This window comes from Limanda limanda, chromosome 13, assembly GCF_963576545.1.
Source record: "Limanda limanda chromosome 13, fLimLim1.1, whole genome shotgun sequence".
NCBI classification, from domain to species: domain Eukaryota; kingdom Metazoa; phylum Chordata; class Actinopteri; order Pleuronectiformes; family Pleuronectidae; genus Limanda; species Limanda limanda.
Window position 1 is genome coordinate 1,661,964 of NC_083648.1, and position 26,346 is coordinate 1,688,309.

Below are 26,346 nucleotides of genomic sequence, written 5' to 3' on the forward strand. Positions count from 1 at the left end.
AAGTGTGTTTTCGTTTTTACACAGCTTTAGGTGAAGCAGCTGGATTCACACAGCTGTGAAATAAAGATTGGAATTAAAAAATCTGGTGTTTAGGGTTATTAACATTAGTTGTGCTTTTCAAATGAAGAAAAGTCAGTGCAGTCAGGGAGAGGGAACCGTCTGCATTGGGATTATTACCCTGGAACGACATCTGTAATCAATATGTTGCATTGAAGGGAGATCTGAGAATATTTTTAATAAGTCAGGGAGTCAGTGTCACAGGCTTAATAAACCTTTAACGTCCAAAAAAAGCCCAAATTCAAAGTCAAAGTTGGGTTTTATGGATTATTTCTGTTGGCTGTTTGGTTTGAATAAGATTTAAAACAGATCTTCTCACCTGGTTCTGGTCTCAGGCTCGTCGTGCATGGAGTGGCACATGGCGCTGAACTGAGACACGAAGAAGTCGTAGCGGCGATGGTAGGAGGGCGTGTCCTCCTCGATGTTGGCAAACTTCACAAACTAAGAAGGAGACAGGAAGGAGGAGGAGACATTCATTAACCTTCATTTGTTTCAAGGCCTTAGAAGACAACAGAGATGTTTTCCTGATGTTTTACAAAGAAGCTGTCAGGATGGAGGACTCAAGACAACATCATTAAAGCGTCTAAAATTAGTTGTTATTAACACATTTTGAAAATAACCCGCGTGGCTCGATTGAAGTTTACTGATCTGGATCTGATTTACAAATCTCCTTCCATAGAAAATCTGGTTCTTGGATCCTTTAAATCGCTTTCATGCACCTGTCCATAGTTCTCCAGTTCCTTCAAAGTGTGTGGAGCTCGTTTAAAAAAGGTTTAATCTGTTTTACACCTCTAAGAATCGTTGTTATCTAATGGTCATTTAGTATTAGACAAAACGGATTAGAAAAAAAGGAACCAGATACACCAGAGGAACCAGGGGAACCAGAGGAACCAGAGGAACCAGAGGAGCCAGGGGAACCAGAGGAACCAGAGGAACCAGGGGAACCAGGGGAACCAGGGGAACCAGGGGAACCAGGGGAACCAGAGGAACCAGAGGAGCCAGGGGAACAAGAGGAACCAGAGGAACCAGGGGAACCAGGGGAACCAGAGGAACCAGAGGAGCCAGGGGAACCAGAGGAACCAGGGGAACCAGAGGAACCAGGGGAACCAGGGGAACCAGAGGAACCAGAGGAACCAGGGGAACCAGGGGAACCAGAGGACCCAGAGGAACCAGAGGAACAAGAGGAACCAGGGGAACCAGAGGAACCAGAGGAACCAGAGGAACCAGAGGAACCAGGGGAACCAGGGGAACCAGAGGAACCAGAGGAACCAGAGGAACAAGAGGAACCAGGGGAACCAGAGGAGCCAGGGGAACCAGAGGAACCAGGGGAACCAGAGGAACCAGGGGAACCAGGGGAACCAGAGGAACCAGAGGAACCAGAGGAACCAGGGGAACCAGAGGACCCAGAGGAACCAGAGGAACAAGAGGAACCAGGGGAACCAGGGGAACCAGAGGAACCAGAGGAACCAGGGGAACCAGAGGAACCAGAGGAACCAGGGGAACCAGAGGAACCAGAGAAACCAGGGGAACCAGAGGAACCAGGGGAACCAGGGGAACCAGATGAACCAGGGGAACCAGGGGAACCAGAGGAACCAGAGGAACCAGAGGAACCAGGGGAACCAGGGGAACCAGAGGAACTAGGGGAACCAGAGGAACCAGTGGAACCAGTGGAACCAAAGGAACCAGGGGAACCAGGGGAACCAGATGAACCAGGGGAACCAGAGGAACCAGGGGAACCAGAGACACCAGAGGAGCCAGAGGAACCAGAGGAACCAGAGGAACCAGAGGAACCAGGGGAACCAGGGGAACAAGGGGAACCAAAGGAACCAGAGGAACCAGGGGAACCAAAGGAACCCGAGGGACCAGAGGAACCAGAGGAACCAGAGGAACCAGAGGAACCAGGGGAACCAGGGGAACCAGAGGAACCAGAGGAACCAGAGGAACCAGGGGAACCAGAGGAACCAGGGGAACCAGGGGAACCAGAGGAACCAGTGGAACCAGAGACACCAGAGGAACCAGAGGAACCAGAGGAACTAGGGGAACCAGAGGAACCAGAGGAACCAGGGGAACCAGGGGAACCAGGGGAACCAGAGGAACCAGAGGAACCAGGGGAACCAGAGGAACCAGAGGAGCCAGGGGAACCAGAGGAACCAGGGGAACCAGAGAAACCAGGGGAACCAGGGGAACCAGAGGAACCAGGGGAACCAGAGGAGCCAGAGGAACCAGAGGAACCAGGGGAACCAGGGGAACCAGAGGAACCAGTGGAACCAGTGGAACCAGAGGAACCAGGGGAACCAGGGGAACCAGGGGAACCAGGGGAACCAGAGGAACCAGGGGAACCAGAGGAACCAGAGGAACCAGAGGAACCAGGGGAACCAGAGGAACCAGAGGAACCAGGGGAACCAGAGGAACCAGGGGAACCAGAGGAACCAGGGCAACCAGAGGGACCAGAGGAACCAGAGGAACCAGAGGAACCAGGGGAACCAGAGGAACCAGAGGAACAGTGACACTCACAGTGCTTCAGAGTCACACACTGTCCTCCTGCTGCTCGGCTCTGAACAGGAAGTGATGGTGACAGTAATCATAACCATTAGAGAGCTGCCTCCTCTCGCTCAGCCTGTAATTTCCTCCCTTCAACCCGGTGTCCTCTGGAGAGACCTCCTCTCTCTCTGCACTCAGCTGCTCTCGAGACGCCTCATCACTGTCCACGGCAGCAAACTGACTCTGGATGGTTTGAACCCATTGACAAAAACCCTGATGTTCAACCTGATCCTTTCCCTCTGCACCTAACCCCCCCACCCAGATGTGTTTCAGCAGCAGAGGATGTAGTCCAGGCGTTAGACTTTCATAAATAATAATTACCAGCTTGTGTTTATGAGGAGCTGAGGGGGAAACTGTTGTCACGACTGTGGGTGTTGAATTTGATCATGAAGCCATATATATATATATATATATACACATCACACACAGGCAGCTGTTTAAAAACTGCGAAGAAATTACAGCTAATTAAAAAAAGCTAACTGACAAATCTGTTGGTATTCAGTCTTTTCATTTTACATCTTTAGCCACAAATCATAAGTGATAATATATAAACACACCCCAACAACTTTATGCACTTTAAAATGCATCATTTGAGAAAATCTACAAAATTGATCTCCGATGGAGGTCAAACATTAAACTGCTTTTCAAAAGGAGATGACGACCACCACTATATTTATATATATATATATGAGAGAGAAAGAGGTATAAAATTAATCTAAATTAGTCAATGCAATAAAAAATTAAATTAAAAACCAATAACTGACAAATTGCTTTGGGAGCGATGTGCTCACAGTGACTAGCAGATTAATTCATCCAATATAATGCATTTTAATACAGCATGAAATATGGGAGGCTTTGATTCCATGAGCAGGGTTTTGGAATAAGATAGATAATTTCCCTCATTTACAAATTTTAAAAGCTGTTCAGAGAAGGTGAGTGCTTTACGTGAAGAAGTCTGGGGGGGGATTGTGGGTAATTGTGGTTGAACCCGAGGTCTCAGGCTTCGTGCACATAACATTTCTAACATCGAGAAGATGAGAGAGTGAAACGAACTCCAGCCCAATTTGTTTTGTTTCCCTCGGGCAGCAAAGAGGCTCAATTAAAATAAAGGTGTCCTTAAAAATAAATGGTTTTACTAATCGGTGAATTCTCATTACATAACGAGAAGTAAAGAGTAAAATCCATTTGCACAGTTGGTTAAATTGGTTGTTAGCCATCACTGCTGAGAATAGAAACAGCTTTTAAAAGACAAACCGACGCGTCCAATAAAGGACGTGTTCAATTAACTTGGGTCTGTAAACAGTTTCATGAAAGGTGAGACAAGCTGGGCGTCCTCAGTCATTAAAACAGAAAAGAGACAATTTGGTATAAAAATGGATTCAAAGAAATAAGTGGATTATGGAGTGAGTCAAAAGAACTTTCTCCCAGATGAATATGTTGGGACTGTGACTTCAATCCAGAGAATCGTCTCCAGAGCTTCTCCAGAGTTTGAGTTTCACAGCTGAACGACTCAGCAGCAGGTTTTCTGTAGAGACTCGTTCAGCATCAGATCCTCCTCATGGTTCAGGTGAGAGGTGGAAGTAGCAGTAGAAGCTCCTCACATCATATCAGGAGGTCAGGGGGAGAAAGTGGAAGTTTGGAGGCAACTCTCACAGATCCTGGCGTCTGCAGTTTATCACAGCAAAGTGTTCTACTGCTGCTGCTGACCCCTGAGACTCAGGTGATGATGATGGAGATCCACCCGGCCTCTAACCGTCGGACCGGAAGTTTCCCCTTCGCTTCTCGTCTGTGCTTAACGATCTTCAAAAATCTTCCCCACAGACGAAAATCAACACCGAGGGAGAAAACTGTTCCACTATGTCTATTCATCACGTTCAAAAGCATACTTAGATCAGGCTGTGTATTGGTACATATATTGGTGTGAGGTTCTGTGTTTTTGCACCCGATGTTTAATTTGACCTTTGAATTACTAAACTTTGTCCCTTATTTCCACATTGATTTTGGGTCTGAGCTTCACACAAAGATAAAGACTTCACTGTGGACTAATGAAGCCTCCTCAGTGAGAAGCGTCCGTCTGTGAACTGTCAGTGAGGTGTGAAAACACGAGTGAAGCTGGACGACCACTGGGAAAAACCACAGAAGGAATTTAGGGTCAAACTAAAGAGCACGTTTGATTCCTGGGACTCATTGGAAGCATCAAACTCACAGATGAGCAGGTGTAAATTAAAGAAAATCATGTTTCCCTTTTCTTTTAATCTCTTTAGAAGCTTAGAAAACACAATCTACGAGGTTTTGTTATCGTCGCAAGTTCCGACGCTGAGTGAAAAGTGGAATCAGATTCACAGACTGTTGATGAAGGTGAACGCAGACTTCAGGTTCCTCAAAGTGAAGCCAATCCCGAAATCTTGTTTCAAACTATCGCTGGAAACACAAGTTGTCGAGCTCTGTGTTGTTGTTGTTGTTGTTGCTCTGGCAACGCAAGCAAACTCGTTAGACGGATAATTACCTCACAGAACAAATACAAGCTACAATGTTAAACAAACGAAAACGCCTATATTAAATAGGGCGTCTCAGCTTTGTACCCATCAGGAACTTGAATGAACACGTCTCTCAAACCTGAAAGACCGACTGTACCCCCCCCCCCACACACACACACACACACACACACACACACACACTTCACCGGCTCTGCATCCGCTCTCCTTCTCTGTCAGAGTCTAAATACCACACATAAATAATGCAAGAGCTTCAGCAACTAAACCTTCAGCTCAGCTTCCTGCTTAGAGGAGACGCCAACAATGGAAAGGACAGAGAGAGAGAGGGAGAGAGGGAGGGAGAGAGAGAGAGACAGAGAGAGAGAGAGAGAGAGAGGGAGAGAGGGAGAGAGAGAGAGACAGAGAGAGAGAGAACTTCGGGTTCATCTCCAGTCGACTTGGAAGGAGACACGAGGATGAACTTTGCCGGCGGCACATTGAAGCTTATAATAATTACAGGATACGTTAAAGGACAATTTCTTCTGCCAATGTGAAAGTTAGATTATGAATTTAACCGCCAACGTCGACCTGATGATTCATGTTCTCTTTGTATGATTTCCTTCTTCTTCTTGTTCCTCCATATATTCGAACGCCCATCCCTACGTGGCATCAATGCAGTTCTCATTCTCTCTCCCGTGAATTTGTTACTTGGAATAGTGGGAAATGCTACGTTCCATCAGGAAGTGAGAACTGAAGAAAGGCAGCCACCCATCCAGGTTGGGAGCTCGGGCGGAGGCGGAGACTCACCGAGTTGGTTCCCAGCACCTGCAGGTCCGGTTCCCTGGACTCCAGCAGCTTGGCGACCATGTGCAGGAAGCTCTCCACGAAGGGCTTGATGCTCTGGGAGTGACAGGCCATCAGCAGCTGGTCCAGAGCCTCCATGGCGATGACCACGTACCTGAACACAAAGGATTTCACGCTCAGTCACTAAAAGGTTTATTTTCCCTTTGCTTATTTCAAACCTGCACTTTTTTATTATCTAATTGTTTTCTGTTTGTTTTACTGATTTGTTATTTGCAGCACCAGAACCTTGTGGAGCGATTTGTTTGAGCTCCGGCCCAAAGTTACAAAGTTACTTAGAAGTGTTTCTAGTCCAGAACACAGAACCTAATAAATAGATATGTTATCTGTGGAATTAACCTTTGGACTCATACAGAACTTCCATGAGTGACCTGAAGAACCTAAATACATGCACTGACACTGACACTGACACTGTTCACTGTTTTCAGGGTTCATACACATTTTGACCAATGGATTTCCATGACTTTTCCATGACTTTTCAATAACTTTAAACCAAATGTCCATGACCGAACATTTTGTGAAATCTCGGTGTATACACAAAAAGTGACAAAATGTAGTATTCAAACTAACAATGAGAATTCCAAGGCATTCAGTAAACCTTAAATGACACAAACCCAAGTATGCCTGCCTATATTTTGAGCGTATTTCTTTAAAAGCATATGAATTATTTAAAACTCAGCGTAAATGAACTCGGGATGGGCATTCGATTAAATTGTCTAAATCGATCGTCTATTAATTATGCCCATCCCTAAAATGAACGACATGAAAATATGAATATAACAAATTTCCATGACTTTTCCAAAACTTTTAGAAGATTATTTTTTCCATGACTTTTCCAGGCCTGGAAAAACACATTTTAAAATTCCATGACTTTTCCAGGTTTTCCATGACCGTACGAACCCTGTGTTTTGTATTTTGCATTTCACTTTTTACTTCACTTTTTATATTTTTTATCTTATATATTTTTATATAGATATGTTTATGTCTAAATAAATGTTGCTTTGTATAAATATTAGAAAAAGCAAGTAAATAAGAAGTAAATAGTGAGTAAATATATATTGTTTTTTATTGATTTTCTTATGTGTGGTGTATTTATTGTGTTTTTATGTTTCTATGTTCATTGTGTGCACCAATAACCAGAGCAAATTCCAGGTAGGAGTTAACCTACTTGGCAATAAATACCTTCTGATTCTGATTCTAATTCTGATTCTGATTCTGATGCCCCTGCGTTATGGTTTCATAATGACACACACGACCCGACAGGAGCGAGAGACAGAGGTTGGTTCTCTGACTTCGAGCTAACGACTGCACTTCCTCTCTTTAGAAACTCGTCTCTCGTCTTCATCAGTTTCCAGGAGCAGAAAGCACTTAATGGTTTTCGGGGAAATGAAACACTTTAAAATGTCAGAGAACACCACGGTGATTATTCATCGTTTCCTTTAAGAGCTTTATTCACTTTCTGCTTTAAACTGTCTGAACACTTAAGCTGTCATCGTCCGGCTCGAGCTGATCAGACCATCGAGCAGTTAGAGAAACGCTCTCTGCATTAGATGTGTAAGCGGTACGTGTGTAGCAGGTTCGATTCCCGTATCACAGGCGCCTCCGTCGCAGTTTCTAAATCCAGATTTAAACTTGAGAAAGTGCCTTAAACTAAACTATTTTACAAAATCTATGGTTCTCTCTTTTTTATTTGATTATTTACACATTTCTATATAATTCATTTGTATTATTTTATTCCCTCAACCTTTAAAAGTCTTTATAACTTATATTCTACTCTTTTTAATTGTGTTTTTTTTTATATTAAAAATTATGTATTTTGAATGTGTGCTGTACTCTGTTCCATGTTTGTGAGTGTATTTTATTTTACTTATATATATATATATATATATATATTTAATTATGTTTTAATTTAGTTTAAACTAAATTAGTATTTTCATTGTAATTTTTTGTCCTTGAATTGATGTTTAAATCAGAACTGATGTAAATGTATAAAACTGTATAAAACCAATAAATAAATGTCTAAAAAAAAAGATGTATTTTAATGTTGTAAATCAACTTGAATCCACCTGAGAGTTAGAGTCTCGCCTGTTCACACTAAAACAGACAAACAGGAACAGGAAGTCTTTATGCTCGTGACATATTCCACAGATAGATATTTATATATAATTGTGGTGAAAGATTATTTTCACTGTGTATTTCACTGTGCACGTTACACAGGGGAAACAGTCGCTTTCATATCCAGTGTGAGCCGGTATTACAGTTAATAACAGAACTCAGAGAGAAAAGCAAATGTGTCTGACCCGTATCTGTGTCTCACGACGTCTCTGCTCAGCCGCTCCGCCAGGTAGGATCCGATCCGGTCCAGTTTCTCTGGAGCCGACACGGCGTAGAAGGTCAGCTTCTCCATGTCGGACTTACTGAGGCCGTCCTGCAGGTTGGACAAGAACATCCTCAGCTTTGAAAAGAACCGAGATGACTGTTTCTGTTTGGTTCAGACATCTGACTTCACACCTTCCTGCTCCTCTGGTCTCAGATTCAAGGTTTTTCCACATAATGAAGAAAGATTTATTTGGAAACAGCAGATGTGAAGATATGTTGCCGTCTGGTCGTTCTGCTGTTTGTGAAGAGGAGGGAGTTCATCTGAGACCAGAGGTCGCCCGAGTGTTTTCAGCTCCTCTGGCTCTCAGCGGGGGGGGGGGAATTGAAATGCTCTAACAGTCCAGACCTTGTGAAATTAATTAGAAAGAGTCTTGACCATTCAAGCATTTCGATTTCCCTCTGCACCTGTCTGAAGCACCTGAGAGGACGCAGGAAGAAGAAAAGGACGAACCCCATTTAGTGTTTTAATTAACCAGGGTCAAGGGTCAAGGGTCAAGGGTCGCGGAATCAAACGAGCGATAATAACTTGCTGTGGTTCAGTTATCGAAGCCATGTCACCGTTAATCTGCAGATTTATTTAAGTCTGAAGCCTTCGTGAGGACAATTATTATCTGCTCTGTGGTGAAGAAGCTCTCTGGTGGCAGAGGAGGTGTCAGTGTGTGTGTGTGTGTGCGATCTCAACACAACAGGGAACCACACACAGTGTTACATCACTGCTAAAGGCCCAGACTGGCTTTAATGTCCTCAGTGAAACCTGCAGTTACTCACTTTGGGGTCCTCAGGGAAGATGTTGTCCACCAGGCGCTTGTACCTCGGCCTCAGGGGCCCACAGCAGCCACACACTCCTGCAACACAACAGAGACAAGGCCGTTAGCAAAGGTTTGAACATCTACCACAGATAAACGATGCACGAAGCCTGGAGACAAAGAACTGGGCTCAATTCTTCAGGTAGATCACTCGTAGTCCTGATAACACTCTAAGATCTGTACACTCACATACATACAGTTTCACACACACACACACACACACACACACACAGACACACACTGCCAGCACAGCGTGGGCACATGGGTCCAGTATCTTGCAGGTAAGTGACCAAAGCAAAAATAAGCCATAGATCTGTATCCTATCATATCTGTGTCTATGTTCGCTCATAAGTGCTGAAATTAAAACTTTTATTTAACAGAATGAACAGAAAAGATGTGTATTTGTGTAACGTTTTTTGTTGTGAAATGAATTTGTCCTTGAGGAAGTTACAGGACGAACAGCTGCTGGAACTTAGAGCTCATCAAGCTGCAATGATAAGAACATAATGTACATCTACAACCAGTTAACGTTTAATTATGTTCTTCACAAATCCCCAAAATATTTGCAATATCTGCTGAACGTTTCCTACTGATCAGCGACTGTCGGATCGTCCATCAGTTTAAATATTAAATCATGTTGAGGAGGCTTCTCTTGTGAATCCAAACTATTCATCATCGTTACCTGAAGGAGTCACTTTTAGAGAGGGGGGGGGCTTAATTTCCCAAGAGCCCTTGCTTCACTTCCTGTTTTCCCTCCACCTGAGGTTCCGACCTCTCGGGCAAAGTGAGGTCACCTTAACTCCTCTAGACTTTTAGTTTTAATCCTCAGCCGACGAGCAGCAGAGTTTGACGGCCGCCCCCCCCCCCCCCCCCCCCCCGGGAGTCTGGAGTCTGGAGATGAATCAACTTCACTATGGCTCCTGTTAACGGCTCGTCGCCACGGCAACCTCTCCACCTTTAAAGCGTTCATTATGGATTCGACAATTACCTGCGTTTGCATTAGTGTGACCGAGGCGACTTTAATGGAATTCAGCTCCGAGTGAGATGGTTAGAGGACAGGAGAAGAGGAAGAAGAGGAGGAGGAGAAGAAGAAGGAGGAGGAGGAGAAGAAGATTAATAAAGATAAGGAGAAGAGGAAGAAGGTGGATGAGGAGGAGAAGATTAATAAAGAGAAAGAGAAGAGGAAGAGAGTGGAAGCGGAGAAGAAGTATAAAAAGAAGTAGATGAAGAAAGAGAAGGAGTTGGAGGAAGAGGAGAAGAAGAAGGAGCTTGTGGGTTGGTTCAGACTTTGAGCTGAGAAAACCTCCTCAGATAATGATGCTACCAAACAGACCAGTCACAGTATATAAATACATATATAAATATATATATATACAGGATATATATATATACATACACACAAACAGTTTTACAGTGAACAAAACACAGCTTCAACATCTCTTCAACTCTGCACTTGCTCCACATCGTGGTTTCAAAATAAAAGTTAAAAGTTTAAAAGCATCTCTGCTCTGATAAGAAAAATGACTGAAATATTTCAGTGATGATGATTCAGCTGCTTTTTACTCCACAAGACTTTAAATAATTCAAGAATCTGAATTTGCCCTCAAGCAAAAAGTCATTTTCAGAGAAAGACACTGGAACATCAGTCTGAATATAGAACTAATAAAAAATCATTTATCGCTTTGAGCCACGTTCACAGACACATGATTTCTGTTCCTTCAGCTGATTGAGTTCATCAGCCTCCCAGAGTGATCAGCATCCGACGCCATGTGCTGACACGCGTTAATAATCAATTGAGCGGCGGAGAATAATCAATCAGAATATGATGAATTCTCTTCTTATCAAATCGGACGGGGACAGAGACATGCAGCGACACCTAGTGGCCGGAGGACGTCTCGGGGGAATATCTTTAAATTTGGTCAAAGTTCAGTTGGACTTGGAGATGACCTGATTTTGAAGGTCAAGGTCACTGTGACCTCATGTCTTTGTTTATGTGAAAACATCATGATCACCCAAAGGGAATTTCATCACATCTGGCACAAGCTTTTATTTGAGATAATGAGATGAACTGTGAACACCTTGTGAACGTGTTTTCTTCACAACGCCTCCTGAGAATCTGCTCAAGTTCGACAACAACGATCACTTACACTCAGAGATTAACTCATTAGATTTGTTGGTCACGGATCATAGGTCAAAGGTCAAAGGTCACTGGGACATCACAACACATGCTTCTGGCCTCTTTAGATTTTACAGTGGAAGTCGGTGGGTTTTAGCTTGAAACTGGGAAGTATTTCAGGATTTATCTGCAAGAAGTAACTGTCTCTAAATTCGTAATATCCTAGGACCCATGTGACCTCAGCAGTAAAACGTACAGCGGAAGAAAATAAACTGTTACTGAGCCTGAGCCTGAGCTGCTCATTTCCAATTCACAAACTCTCTCTCGATCATTAAATGTGAACGCACACTCACACGCTGAGCTCTTAGTCTCACAGCATGTGTGTGTATGCGACTGTGTGTGTGTGTGTGTGTGTGTGTGTAGACGAGGAGGATGAAGTGGAAACACCTGGGAGGCTGCAGCTCCTCCTGTGCGGGGGGGCGTTCGAGGACAGCGGGAGGAATCAGCTCGAGGACGGAGCTCTCAGAGACGGAGGTGATACGACGGCTTTTCTATTTCCATCCTCATTATTCCACAGCCACTCGGGGTGAGAACGAATCAGCCTTAATAGGAGTTTAGTTCAAGTCTCTGTCTGAGTGTGAACGTGCACGCTCGTGTGTGTGTGTAAGTGTGTGTGTGTGTGTGTTTGTGTGATCTGATATAATACGTGTGGCAGTGAACCTCCACGGTAACCAAATGATGAAAGTTTGATTCGAGGAAGTTACAGTTTAAATCGAATGAGATCCTGTTTTATTTTGTAATAATTTTATCCTAATAAAAAACCCATTTAGTCCGTCTCTGATACTGACGCCACCATCTTGCCTGTTAGATATAAACTAGTCATGTGATCATGGAGCGGAGCAGACGTGTCTAGGTCCCTGTCATCAAATTAAAGATAAAACTTTATTAATCCCGAAGGAAATGATTGTGCCAGTTTGCTCCAAGATCACAGTAAAGATCAATATAAGTAGAATCAAATAGATAACACTGTACAAAAATGTGATAAAACTATAAAAACAAACTTGAACAAACATCAGAGAGATAAGAACGACGTGAAATGTCAGAAATGTCTATTCTCTTGAATAATTGTTGACTCCTGAATCTGTGGTTCTGTCTGAATCTTTATGTTTTTAACTGTTTGTGAAACGATGTATTTCTTTCAGTCCTGTGCTTTGATCAAATCAGCCGTGTTTAAATATTTTGCTCATTCAACAACCTTCTGGGCTCAGAGCTTCTTCCGACTCCGTTTCCTCGACTCCAGCTCGGCTCCAGTCGATGTGTTTGCTTGAGGCACCGGCGACAGAAAATGAATGACAGCAGCTCCAAATTGCATTAAAACCCATTCTGGCTTAGAGCATCACAGCTTCAATACTGTAATAGAGGCGATGCATCAGTTTGAGCGTTCAGCTATAGATCTGCAGAGAAGGCTGCATAATCACAGCACTGAGAGGGCCTCAGATCGGGAGATTGTGGTGGTCACATGACCTGATAAATTACACGCCAACACAACACAGTCTGCTGGCCGAGCAGAGGCCATTACCGAGGATCAGATCCATCATCCTGCTGCAGCAGAGCAGAGACAAGTTAATAAAAACGCAGACGCTTACGCAAACACCTGCTCCCGAGTGTCCGGAGGTTTCACTGGGATCATGAACCACAGCACGTTTCACTATATTCATATTCAGTTTTTCCATCTTGGATGTGAACGGCTCTGAGTCGAGAACCAACGTGATCTCTATTCTTTATCGATTCTCAGGGAGGAAACCTGGATGAACACAAAGCTCTGAGAAACCAACACATGAACATTAATGTTTACGTCACTGCCAAACAAAGATATCTTTATAAACTAAAGAATATTTAGTAACTCCTCCCCTACAGTCAACAATCCACTATTTTGTGCATTTTATTTGCTCCAATTTTGCATAAATAGACAGAATTTTGTAAATTTTCTGGATTACTGGATTTGTGAAATTCTTTTGATTTGGAATTCGTATGCTTTAGTTTTTTTCTTGATTTTATTTGACTTTGGTCCATTTTGATTTGTAATGCTGGCTTCATGTAAAGGTTATGAATGGAACGGTCTACATCTGTAAACTTGCTTCCCCGACCACACGGTGCTGTGAGGCTCGGACAGAAGGTCGGCGACCTACCGGAGCTCGGCCGGCCTCGGCTGGAGTTGAAGGCTCCGTCGGCCTCGGTGTGAGGAACCTGTCTGTACCTCCTCAGGAACCCTCGTCTCAGACAGACACAGACAGACGGCATGACCAGAGCTGCTGCTAGGATATATCCAAACGGAGGCGGGTTCCACGGCTTCACCTGGAGGCTTCGGGTTAGAAAGGTACGACTTCTTCTTCTGTGTCTTCTGTGTAAATCCACGTCTGTCAAACCTCACCAGGTGAACGTCAGAGACTCGGCTCCACCTCTCCGGTCGCAGCCTCCCTAAGAAACAATCCTCTTTTTGACGGACAAGGAGCTGAACCGATGGGACGTCCGGCCCGGGCTACGTGTCTGCCAGCACCTGGGTTTACCCCCCCGCTCGCTCCGGCAGAGAAGACGAGACGCCGCCGGGGCCGGAGCGAGCCTGTCGGCAGCGGCTCGGGTTACCGGCCTCTGTCCTCACAGGAACATGTGATCCAGAGATGACAGAGATGAGGACAGAACCTGCAGCCAGAGGAGCCTCAGAGTTTCTGTTTCTGATCGGAGAACATTTCATAACCGTGGCCGGTTCAGTGTCGCTCGTACAGTAACTCATCCTGTTAGTGGAGCTCGTGCTACAGGTCTCTGCTCCTCATCCTCACGGGAAAGGATGAAAACAAATGGACATATTCACTTTAAACTGGAATAGCAGGTTTACTCTACAGAGCTCGATTTCTCACTGAGCTGTCGGTCACAAAAAAAAAACAAAGAACTGCAGAATAATACTAATAAAACCAAAATGTGCAAGACTTAGATCTGAAATATGAAAGTTACGTTGTTGAGTCATGTGATCGTGGAGCGGAGCAGACGTATCAAGGTCCAAGTGGTCAAATTAAAGATAAAACTTTATTAATCCCGAAGGAAAGGATTGTGCCAGTTTGCTCCAAGATCACAGTAAAGATCAATATAAGTAGAATCAAATAAATAACACTGTACAAAAATGTGATAAAACTATAAAAACAAACTTGAACAAACATCAGAGAGATAAGAACGACCTGAAATGTCAGAAATTTCTATTCTCTTGAATAATTGTTGAATCCTGAATCTGTGGTTCTGTCTGAATCTTTGTGTTTTGAACTGTTTGTGAAACGATGTATTTTTTCAGTCCTTTGCTTAGACCAAATCATCCATGTTTAAATATTTTTCTCATTCAACAACTTCCTCACGGGAAAGGATGAAAACAAATGGACATATTCACTTTAAACTGAAATAGCAGGTTAACTCTACAGAGCTCGATTTCTCACTGAGCTGTCGGTCACAAAAAAAAAACAAAGAACTGCAGAATAATACTAATAAAACCAAAATGTGCAAGACTTAGATCTGAAATATGAAAGTTACGTTGTTTATTTTTTTTTACCAGAGTTACTAACTTTCTTCTCTAATTTGAATTCTCCCAGTGAACTGATTTTTTGGTGCATGTGAACTCAGCAGAGTCGCGATGCTGCCGTTAAAGGTAGAAAACTACTTTGGTTTTTAATCTTTTTGTAACAAATCCACCAAACTCTGTTCAGAATTCTTCATGTTTCACAGTTTCCTGCTGAATCTTGGAGATAAACTCTGGTTGTTAATAACTTCAGAGTGTTTCTAACTGATCTCAGTTCAGCTTCACTCTCCAGCTGCAGCTGCTTGAGACAGGTTGTGACTCTCAGGAGATGGAACCCACTCACCGGGGGGGGGGGGGTACCCACTCACCAGAGTCACAGAGAACAGACGCTCAGAGACTGAAGGAGGAAACATTCACACAAATAACACTTTATATATATATATTTATATGTCTCCAAAACTACTTTCATGATTTCTCACACACACACAACAGAGCGACGCAGTAAATCTCACCTCCAGCAGAGCTGTGCACTTTAATCTGCACCTAAACCGTCTGTGAGGAGCGTAATCTAGGAGATTAAAGAGCGCCCCGGCCCTCCTGATTAATTCCCTGCTCTTTGACAAGCAGATGAAAGCCATAACAATGTTCCCACTCCACACTGTCAATCTGTGGCCTGACAACATCTCTCCGGCAGCGTCCTTGTTCAGCTCGAGTTTCCGGGGTCGCAGACGATTGTAAGGATTGTTAACACGCCACTAAAGGACGGAGACACCTAAACGTTCAGAGTGACTAAAACGTCAATCATCCGGACCTGTGGTACATCTGTAGCTCTTGTTCTATTGTCATGGGAGAATCTGTAGTTTAAATTAAGGTATGTTTCATTTGGTCGCTCGGTTGCATCATATCATCTTTGTGCTAGACGAGTCAAATGTGACTTTTTATACAGTTTGAAGTCACAGTTTCTTCTTAACATATTGCAGATCTTGGTCTATCAGAGAAACAAGCCGACCAATTAAGACAAAACCAGTGGAACATTCTTTTGTTATATTTGTAGAATATAATAGAAAGTCCTCCACTGCGGTCGGAGCCTCAGAGGAGCAGCAATCATGAGGAATCATGACTCCACAAAGTCCAACTACACAACTTCACTTTCAGAGTCGACTCACAGATGGTCAGCGTCACACGGGAGAATCTGTTGAACTCGCAGCAGAAGAAGCAGAAAGTCATGTGTGTTGTTCAGAGAACCTGCACGGCTCTGATCGGCTCATTGACTTGCATCACCACGTCCTGCCTTTCACCTTGAAGTGTGCATGCACAAAAACAGATGATGACCCATAAATTTGCAGCCCCCCCGTCGCTCTGCTTCAGCCCGGACCACCAGACGGACATCTAAATTTATCCTGTTTATAAATCAGTTTCTACTCTCTCTCTCTCTCTCTCTCTGAGGCCTGGAGTTCTACCTGGGTTGAGAACAAGCGTCTGAACAAGATCCATCAGCAAGGAAACAAAATAATTAACTGTCATTTGTTTTTACCTTTCGTCGGAAATTCACTAAAACAAATTCCTTTCGTGTGAGAACTGACAAACTGGATTCAGACTTCTTGTCTTCGGTGTAAAGGTCACACGTTCCTCTGACTCGTCACTGATCACGAAGCTGAAGCAAACTCACGATTTAAAACTTTAAACCTTATTTATTTACATAACTTGTTCAACCTTGAATTTCTTTCCTTCATATTTCTCCCTTTTCTTAATTCTGGTTTACTGTTTGTTGATGTATGTCCTACTTAATGGGTTATGCAAAGCACATTAAATTGCCTCCATTCATCAAATATTGTCTAATATATAAATAGACTCGCCTGGTCTTTTGTAATTGGCTTTTTCCACCCACGGCTTCGTTCGCCCAGCTGCTCGTACACTGAAGGAAGTCTCTCTCTCTCTCTCATTTCTTCTCCTTTGTTTTTGAGGAGGGTCTTTAAAATACATCACTAATGAACCTGAATTTGCCTATATCCGACCCGAGTGTCCCGTCTGAATGAATCACAGTCATATCTGAGTCTTCAAAACTATTTCCTTATGTTCGCTTTTGAAACAAAGATGTTGTAAAGTCTCTTATTCTGTGGGAGAAATGAAATCTCTGTTCCACTTGGAGCCTGCGTCATAGGTTGTTCATTGACATTTCCCATTATTCACATAGTGGAGCGGTTTCAGAGGATTAGAGGGCATCGGATACTGTCGTCTTAAGCGTATTCACCTTCCCCGTGGCATTGCCTTATAGACATTTAACCAGCGACCGGAAAACACTCTGCTCCTCCTGATAAATGTGTTATGTTCAAATTGAGTTACGATCCAACTGTAGATAGTGGATTTGTCACGGAGGCGGTGGAAGCTCAGCGTTTCTCATTTAAATATTCATGTGGGGTAGACAAAGGGAGGAAATGGAAACTGAATCAAATGAAATCCCAGGTTTCACATTTCCTAGACGGGGGAGGGGGAACACAGCCAGTGGAGGAGGAAGAGGAGGAGGAGGAGGAAGAGGAGGAGGGGGTGTCTCGTGAAATTCAAGCTCTCTGGAAACGCTCAGGTGGGAAAGTGTGACGCACATCTCGACTCCTCGACAAGGAAACAGGATTGAGCTGATCCAGGACCAGAGAACACACACTCGACTTCTGTGTGTGGAGGAAGACGATGATCCCACGTAGAAGGTTAGTGAGGAAGGGTTTCAGGTTCATAGACACTCACCAGTTTAGTTCTTATAGATTCTCCTGAGTTAAAGTCGGACAAAGGCCACAGCAGAGTGACAACAAGCTGGATTTGTTGAGGATTGAATTTGTATTTTTGACAAAAGATAAGTGTCTCTCTGGGTTTTGGATTTTGAGCGACTTTGTGATTCGTGGACGTTCAAACTGATTCAACGGCAAAGAAGATTTTTCACACTGGACGCTGACCACAGCCTGAAGAAGATGAAAAACAGGCAGATGCTGAGCTCTGGAATTCACCCAGAGGTCACAGGGAACTGACTCAGGCTTCAAGATCCAAACCAAGAGATTTCCAACCGTTGCAGGAACGTTCTGACGATAGATCTTGGTTGATCTCTCGATTAGTTTCTGGATGTGAAAGATACATCGCAGACAAATAATTCATCAAACTTCCAGTGATGTGAATGATGTAATAATATGATTGATTTGTCCAGCTGTAAAGTTCCACTACGAAATGATGATCAGTATGAGTCTATACTTCAGGCTACCTGATGTGGTCAGAAGATCAGGTTTTCTCTACTCGATTATCGTGGCCACAAGAATTCATAATAATGGTTTTATAGCAATATCCATTGAAAATAGACTAAATGAAGACATTTAGTTTTAACTGATTTCTTCTGACCTACAAAGCTGTGTTTTAAAAGACTCTCAGATCCACCACTATCATCTCCACAGGGTTGTTATTTCAGGACAGTTTACTTTAATTATACCAGTAGGAAAAAAACAACAGCAGAGCTCCTTCAGGACACAGCAAAACCCAGTGGTGCATTTCCCCGAAATCTGCAGGAGCTGAAAGATTCTGACAGCAGGGAGCAACATTTAGAAGTTTCCTGCAAAGTGTTGAGCCTGTGCCTCTCCAGATTCCTGCTGCTCTGCAGGCCGGCAGGCGTCCTCCACTCAGTACCAGTGAGGTCCAGCTTCTAAATGTGAACCTCAGGAGTACATCCAGTGACACGTGGGCCTTTAGAATCACATGAGAACAGAAAGTTTCATCAGTCTGCCACCGAGGGGCCGCTAACGCCCAGCAGTTCAAAGAATGACTTCAACTGCCCGAGCCGGGAGATCCATCAGAAGCAGCGGGGGGGTGGGGGGGGATGATTGCAGCGCTGGCCCATCCATCTCTGAGCGAATTACAGCCACCGCAAGGGAGGAATCAACCAGAGACAGGGGGAGGACGTGAAAGAGAGGAGGAGAGGAGAGAAGAGGAGTGCGGTTAGGACCCATCTAAGCAAAGAAGGAAACAGAAAGGAAGCAAATGGTGTGAATGAGGGATGGAAGGGAGGAAGAGCGATGGATGGAGGGTAAGAAGGGAAGGAGGATATAACAGGATGGAACAAATGAAAAGGAGGAAACCAGAGGAAGGAAAGACTCACAGGAAGAGGAGGATAGGAAGCAGCAATGGATGGACGGACAGACGGACGGACAGGCGGATGGATGGGTGGACGGCTGGGTGGATGGATGGATGGATGGATGGATGGATGGATAGATGGGTGGATGGATGGATGGATGGGGGAGGATGTGAATGCTGTGAAAGGAGGTGGGTTCGGCTACAAGGTGACAAATGAGCTCAATATAAAGCCTGTTCTCGATCCTCCCTCCGCCTCCACACGGAGGAGGAGTCTGAAGACGAGAACATCCATCATCCACCTGATGTCCAGAGACAAGCTCTGAATCTACAGCACCACGTCCGACTCCTATAAAAACAACAGCGCCTCATCCAGTGACTCCAGCTTTCTCTTAGATCAGCTTCCAGAGGCTCGTGAAAACTCAACCAACCTAACGTCTCTCTTTCTCTGCGCCATCCCAGAACCCGCCCTGATCTCAGGGGTGGAGGTTGGGAAGCAGGAGGTGATCCCAGTGCAGGCCGTGGGCGTCCAGGAGGAGGGAGGTGGTACAGAACCAGTGCAGGCGTCCAGGAGGAGGGAGGTGGTACAGAACCAGTGCAGGCGTCCAGGAGGAGGGAGCTGGTACAGAACCAGTACAGGCCGTGGGAGTCCAGGAGGAGGGAGTTGGTACAGAACCTGTGCAGGCGTCCAGAAGGAGGGAGGTGGTACAGAACCAGTGCAGGCGTCCAGGAGGAGGGAGCTGGTACAGAACCAGTGCAGGCGTCCAGGAGGAGGGAGTTGGTACAGAACCAGTACAGGCCGTGGGAGTCCAGGAGAAGGGAGTTGGTACAGAACCTGTGCAGGCGTCCAGAAGGAGGGAGGTGGTACAGAACCAGTGCAGGCGTCCAGGAGGAGGGAGCTGGTACAGAACCTGTGCAGGTCGTGGGCGTCCTGGAGGAGGACGGAGCTGGTACAGAACCAGTGCAGGCGTCCAGGAGGAGGGAGCTGGTACAGAACCTGTGCAGAGCCACAACTATTCTCTAAGCTTCACGGAGCGAAGGAGAGGATTTAGCTTGAAATCTCTCCTAGTAAATCCTCCAGGGCTCAGCTCCCTCCAGCAGTTCGAGGTCTTAGATTAGTTTCTAAAGCATCTCCGTTCATCCTTTCACCCCCGGCAAAATGAAGATACAGCAGATACAAGGAAACCCCTAAATTAAAAACTTTACATATTCTCAACAGTTTAATTTCAGTGAACAGGTACAGAGTTGAGTCTAACACACATTACTTTCCAGGAGAACTAGAGATAACGCTAAGCCAGGCGACAGCTATGGACACCAGATTCATGGTGTCCAATGTCTCCTGGTTAACAAAGTGGGATCAAAACTTTCTGAGAAGAAGTAGTCCCCTTGTGGAGTGATATCCAGCTCCCTAAGGTCGTACCACACTAGGAACATCAATAAGTGTCTGGAAGGTTTTCTTAATGTGACGTGAGCACACGAGCAGCCGACTGCCATCGGGATTAAGTTCTGGTTGTCTGCACCAGTTGTCCTATGAACACGCTTCTCTCGGGTCTTGGAGAATACGCAGAATTTGTCAACCTCGTGTTTTCTATATCTAGTTCGACCAATCACGTTTGAGCAGGCTTTGCTAGCCCTCAGGTAAACAAACTACAGTGAACATTAGTTTTGAATTTAGCCCCTAAAGTTATCATTCACATCAGTGGAGGAAACCTCCCACCGACAGCATCTGCCTACTTAATCATTGATGTTACAGGCCACATCATATTGAAATAGATGTTTACGTTTAATAAATCTACTCATCTCGAATCAAGACGAGGAAACACAGATAACAAGGACATGTTTCCAATGAACAATCATGGAAAATATCATCAAGTATCACCAATCAAATCAAATTGAATCTCATATTCAAAACGTATCTCCTCGTAACTACAGATGATTGTGGTGAAGGACAGGTAGAAGATACCAGATCCTCTAAACTCGTCCTTCAAGTGTAACTCAACACCTCTGTCCATCCCTGAGGAGACTGAGGACAGCAAAGGGGTGAATGTGTTCCCACAGGGGGCGCCACAGAGCCACGTGGGCCAGGTCTCACGCTGTGTTGTTGTGCTCTCACAAAGTGTCAGCGTGTGGTGAAGACCCGGCGACACCGACGTGATGAGACGGCTCCTCGGCGCTGAAGGAAAGATAATTGGAGTGTCAGAGCGGAGCGTGAAGAGCACAGATCCCGTTATTAACTCTGACGCCACTCGGGGAACCCAGACAACATAACTGATAATCAGCCGTTTGATTCGCGACCTCTGCTAATTAAAATCGCTGTTGTACCAACCAGACGTCACAGGAAACATCGGAGTCTGATTCACAACATTCAAGTGTGAAGATCTCACACAGGAAACTGTCAACACGTGTTTTATACGCCTCTCTCCTGCTGTTCTCTTCTGGTGCTTAGGTTTTTTATTGTTTTACTATTTCTTAGTTTTACAGTTTTTCCAATATGACACATGCACTTCCTGTCACATCTCTACAGACATGCTCATTAAATGTATAGCTCTACACTCGCAGACACACACACACACTCAGTGCAGATGTATGAGTGACACACTGTAATGACTTTCCATCTCCAAGGTCCCAGCTGGTGATGAGGAGACTGTTGCTGGTTCAGTGATCCACTCGACCATGGATCAACACAAACCCTCGAAGAAACAACATTTTAATACCTGTGTGTGTTTTTTTGTGTGTGTGTGTCCTGTAGTGAGCCTGATCCTACACTGTGTTGTTGAGGTAGATCTTAGGTGTGTAGGTATGCTGGCGTGTTTGTGTTCATTCTGAAACGTCTAAACCACGAGTCTACACTATCCATTGTTGTACACTAGTTCAACTAGGGCAGTAATAAGCAGTGTTAGTGTCACTATGCATGACCACCTTAAGCTCCACCCACTCATGGCTAACGCGAGCAGCAGTAAACTTAGTGAGGAGACACGTCAACAGTGTGGACAAGGAAGACGACAATCAGAGAACTCTCTAAACATCCTATAACCACACCTCCTGTCTCACACATGTGATACTTAGATTGCAGTGGTCATGAATGCCCTACCAGGCTCCGCCCCTCGCCTGAACCTTTTCCTGTTGTTATGGACATGTCTAACTCTGACAATCTCCGGCTGTGCTCTTCGTATGTGACAAGTAAACTCCAAAACCCAGGAAATTAAGTCTGAAAACTGTTTTATATTCACACTTAATATCCTCGGAGCAGCTCAGGAGCATCGAGGTCAACGGGGACGAGTTCACTGCTTCACTGAGAGAAGAAAGACATCAAGAGACGTCTTCTCCTTCCCATCTGCCAGGCCTTCAATTTCATGTGGGCTCACAGGGGGGGGGGGGGGTTCAGGGCTGAGTGATGGAATGGAAGAGGGACCAAACCCCGCCTCCCTTCTCCACACGCTGCTCATGAATCCATCAAAGACAAAGGAGAAGAATCTCAGTGTAACAGGTTTTCTAAGGTTCTGCATCCTGAGATGAAATGTGACCAATAACAATATGAATTACCAGCAGCAGCTTCAATGATGAACGGCTTTACTGTAAGAACAGGAAGAATGAGACGAGGTTCGTGAGGAAAAACTCAATCGTAATCCTTTCAGTAGCCGACTCCTCCCTCGGATCAAATTGCTTAATGTCTGAATGGGGCCGTTTTTTTATTTTGTTAAATGTTTATTCTGTTGAGGATTTTCAAAAATATCTTCAAGAGCTCTAACAGATCCTCTGGGATTTGGATTTATTCCCGGACTTCAGGATTTCACGGGCAGAGAAGCACATGAACTTCTGAAACTGAGTTTAAAGCATCAAAAGGAAAAAAAGTCTCCACTCAAACACAAACACACATATTTATTTTACACGGATCGTCTCCAGGGGACAAACTGGGGGTTGATGCTTTGTTCAAGGACACAGAAGCTGCTGAGTGAAGCCTCTGGTTCGCTGAGGCTTCTCTCCAGCTCCACATCTCTGAGTGGGTTTCTTCCTGCTGTTCCTCTTCTGACAGACAGGCTGGATGTGAGCAGACGGACAAATGCCAGCGCAGGAAGGGATCTGCAGCAGCCACACATGACATATGCTGCTGTTTACGCAACACCACTCGAGTTAGCTTAAAAAAACATCTGCTCATCCCGGCACTGTGACCACGAGCCAGAGCTGCTTCCACAACAACTCAGCAGCAAGATAATCTGCTGCGACAAAAAATAAAAGTGTCAAGAAGTCAGACTACGTTTTTTTCAATCGCACAATATTCACACAAAGCCAATACAGCCGTCAGGAAAGCGTCGGCATGCAGACTGGAGGAGACAGCACGTTTCTGCCACTAGGGGGCGCTCAATCAGACCAAAAACAGAAGACAGAAGCTGGGTCTCATTCCTGGGGGACAAAGGAGACGATGGGTGGATCCTCCTCGGTCTGATGGATTCAAGGATTCATGTAATCCGGTGACAGAGCGACCATGAAGCCAGCGGCAGAGAAGAGCATCTCGCTCTGAGGCTCTGAGGCTACCTCACGTCAACTCAACCGAAATAACTAACAATACAGATAAAAAAAAAATTAGGTTCCTTCTCATGGTCTCTGACTGCAGCTCTGTTGCTAGGCGACAGCAATGAGCTCGGGACAGGCTGGTGACGCTGATCACAGAAATCTTCTGGAGACCAGAACGTCTCATTTCTGTTTAGTCTTTGCTGTCAAGACACACAGCGAGTGTTTGATGAGATGGTGGAGCAGTGTGGGATCATGGGAGTTGTAGTATTTTTTACCAGGAGCTGAATTATCCTCCGAGCTTCTGGTTCAATCCAGTAAAACACAGAATGAAGCAGCTTCACGTGAAGAATCAATGTGTCTCTGACCCACAGGACGTCTCCGAGGACCTGAGAGCCGAGCTGCCGCCAACAGCAACTTCTGAAGATCAAATCCTTTATCTTACAATCCTGGAAACACTTGTGATCCTGTGAGCACACAACTAAATCAAATATAGGTTTTGATGTTTTTCCACATGTGACAGCAGAGGTCTGAGCTCCAGGACAAACTGAGTCTCCATCTCTGCGATGCTGGGAGCTGGAGGCGTGTCACTGTTCTCAGTGTCGCTCCACTACGAGCTCCATGAATCGTATGGTATATGGTAATCACACGGTCCAGTGCGTCAGCGTGCTGGATGCTCGCCATCACTCCCCCCCGAGGCTGCAGGCGCATGATGTGTATATCGTCTCGCCTGAGCCGTCCCCTCGGACTGTGGGAGAGAGACGTCTGTCCTCGGTCACATGTCTCTGGATGTTCATCTCCTGACATTTGCTGCTGATGTGTCTCCACGAAGAATCTTCTGATCAGATGGTGTTTTTGTTTCTTGATATTGATGCAGACGTCTCACGACCCCCGACCAGGACATGCTGATTACACTGAGGGATTCTAACATCAAGTTCTGTGAGCTCTGCTTATTTATCCTTATATAAAGTTTAATCAACCATGTAGCAATTTGATTCAACCCTCTTTGAGCCGACGTGTATATCATTATTAAAATCTAAGTCATATCTCTGTGTATTTGAAACTTTGGGGAATCAAAGAAAGATTTGAGCTCATGCTTCAGAAGATGAACTGTTGCTTTCCTGTGGTTCACACCCTGACACCGGGCTCAGGGAGGTTCCAGCTGCTGTTGGCAAAGTCTCTCACAGAATCAAGTCAGGTCTCTGTCACGTGACGCTGAGCAGACACAGAGCTCGGCTGCTTCTCCTGTGACCGTGTAAGGAAACAAGACTCAGTGGAAACTGTGTCTCTGACCTGGACGACCGACACGTCCTCATCGTCTGTCTCTACACAGCTCGACGGGAATAACAAGGAAACGGCCTAATGGACTAATCAGGACGCGTGTTTACCGAGACGATACGTTAACACGCCATCCCACCGGGCCTGAGAGCAAATTAGCATCTCATTAATTGGCACATGTGTGGTTCACAAAACTCACATACTTGATTTGCCTTGATTTGACATGTTTTTCAGAACATTAATATGTAACAGGGAAGTTGACCTTTGACCATTTGGACATGAAACATCATCACTTGTTTGTTTTAGTCATAAATAGCACCATATCACAGTGACCTTTGACCCTTGAACCACCAAAGTCTATAATAAATACAAATAATAATATATTTTATGTATGCATAAATTACAAAAGGGACTAAAAGAGGGAAAAAAGACAAGCGGATAAATATTTACACTTCATCCTTGTGTGCTATTGATCGTTGGTGCCAAACGTGAAGAAATTGGTTCAAGATGTTCGGATTCACGAGCGGACGAACAAATCCAAAACACGATGTTTCCAGCTGTAGTGAAAATGCATATCGATGGTTCTCTAAACCAAAGCTGGTGTCTCTTCAACAGCTTGTTTTCAACGACCAGACAACCAACGGTAATTCACTTTCTAATGATTTAAATCCAGTCAAAAGCACTAAATGTGTGCGACTCTGCTGGGGAATGTTTCCAATTTACATTATAAAAGCAATAATTAAGAATGAATCACCAAAAACATATTTTCAAAATGCAAAAGCAACTGACGACTGATCAAAGCACAAAAAACATCTCATGACTCAAACTAAACAAGTGTCATAAATCTTACAAAAACAACAACAAAGGCTTCAGCGATCAATATTTGTTTTTTAAGGCTTTGCTGGATGTCGGCTGCTCGATGATCAAAACCTTTTATTAACTTTGATCAGATGTGTTTGTGCAGGAGTTGAACAGCTGTGAGACGTTTCTGATCCAACTCCAGATTCAATAAAGCTTTAATCTCTTATTTTCTTATGGAACTAAAAAGTTTAGATTTCCCGACCTGACGTTTATGTGGTGCCAACGTCTGTGATGCGTTTACGAATGCTCGTGCAGTTTGAGCATCAGGAGGTTTATGAGCAGCCAGGCGTTCACTGCAGAAACAGCCTTTTTAAAAACAGACTCGCGCAAGCAAATCCAATTAACCGGGACCGCCTCTGAATGAATCTCCATCAGCAATCAAATCTTCTCCAGCTGCCAGAGACTGAATTAAACTGATCATGTTAGGACTTCGACCATTGGCATCTCGATTCATCCTGCAGCTCACACAGGACAGATTCCAGGAACGAGGTTTCCTGGAAGCACGTCGCTCTCAATTCACTTCGATCTCATCCGTGAGCCTCTCGGGCTTTAGAAGCTTCTCTCTGAGGCCACGAGCACCAAACTGAGCCGGGGACGTTTGTGAGTTCGCAGAAGACGAAAGCAGAAGCTGTTAAAAACCTGATTCACAATATCACTCAGGGAAATAACCAGCTGTGACCCCATTAACACACAACACAATATTTGCAATTTAATTTATTTAATTATTTAATTTAATTATCTAATTATTTAATTGTATTGTTCAGTTGTTCTCCTACTTACTATTTATTTGCTTATTTGACTGTT

The 26,346-nt window shown here is 44.5% G+C and overlaps 1 protein-coding gene across 2 annotated transcripts in view; it reads right to left on the minus strand.

Annotated features, from left to right (window-relative positions):
- efr3a (EFR3 homolog A (S. cerevisiae)) overlaps positions 1–26,346 on the minus strand; it is a 71,799-nt gene that overhangs the window by 35,779 nt on the left and 9,674 nt on the right. For both annotated transcript variants that reach the window (XR_009682785.1, XM_061083838.1), the window contains exons 3-6: positions 9,081–9,157; positions 8,234–8,361; positions 5,880–6,030; positions 377–498 (exon numbers count right to left, since the gene is read on the minus strand). Coding sequence is in view for 1 of the 2 variants with exons in the window: in XM_061083838.1 (XP_060939821.1) it covers positions 377–498; positions 5,880–6,030; positions 8,234–8,361; positions 9,081–9,157 (478 nt within the window). In the remaining variant the exon portion in view is untranslated. The remainder of the gene's footprint in view (positions 1–376; positions 499–5,879; positions 6,031–8,233; positions 8,362–9,080; positions 9,158–26,346) is intronic.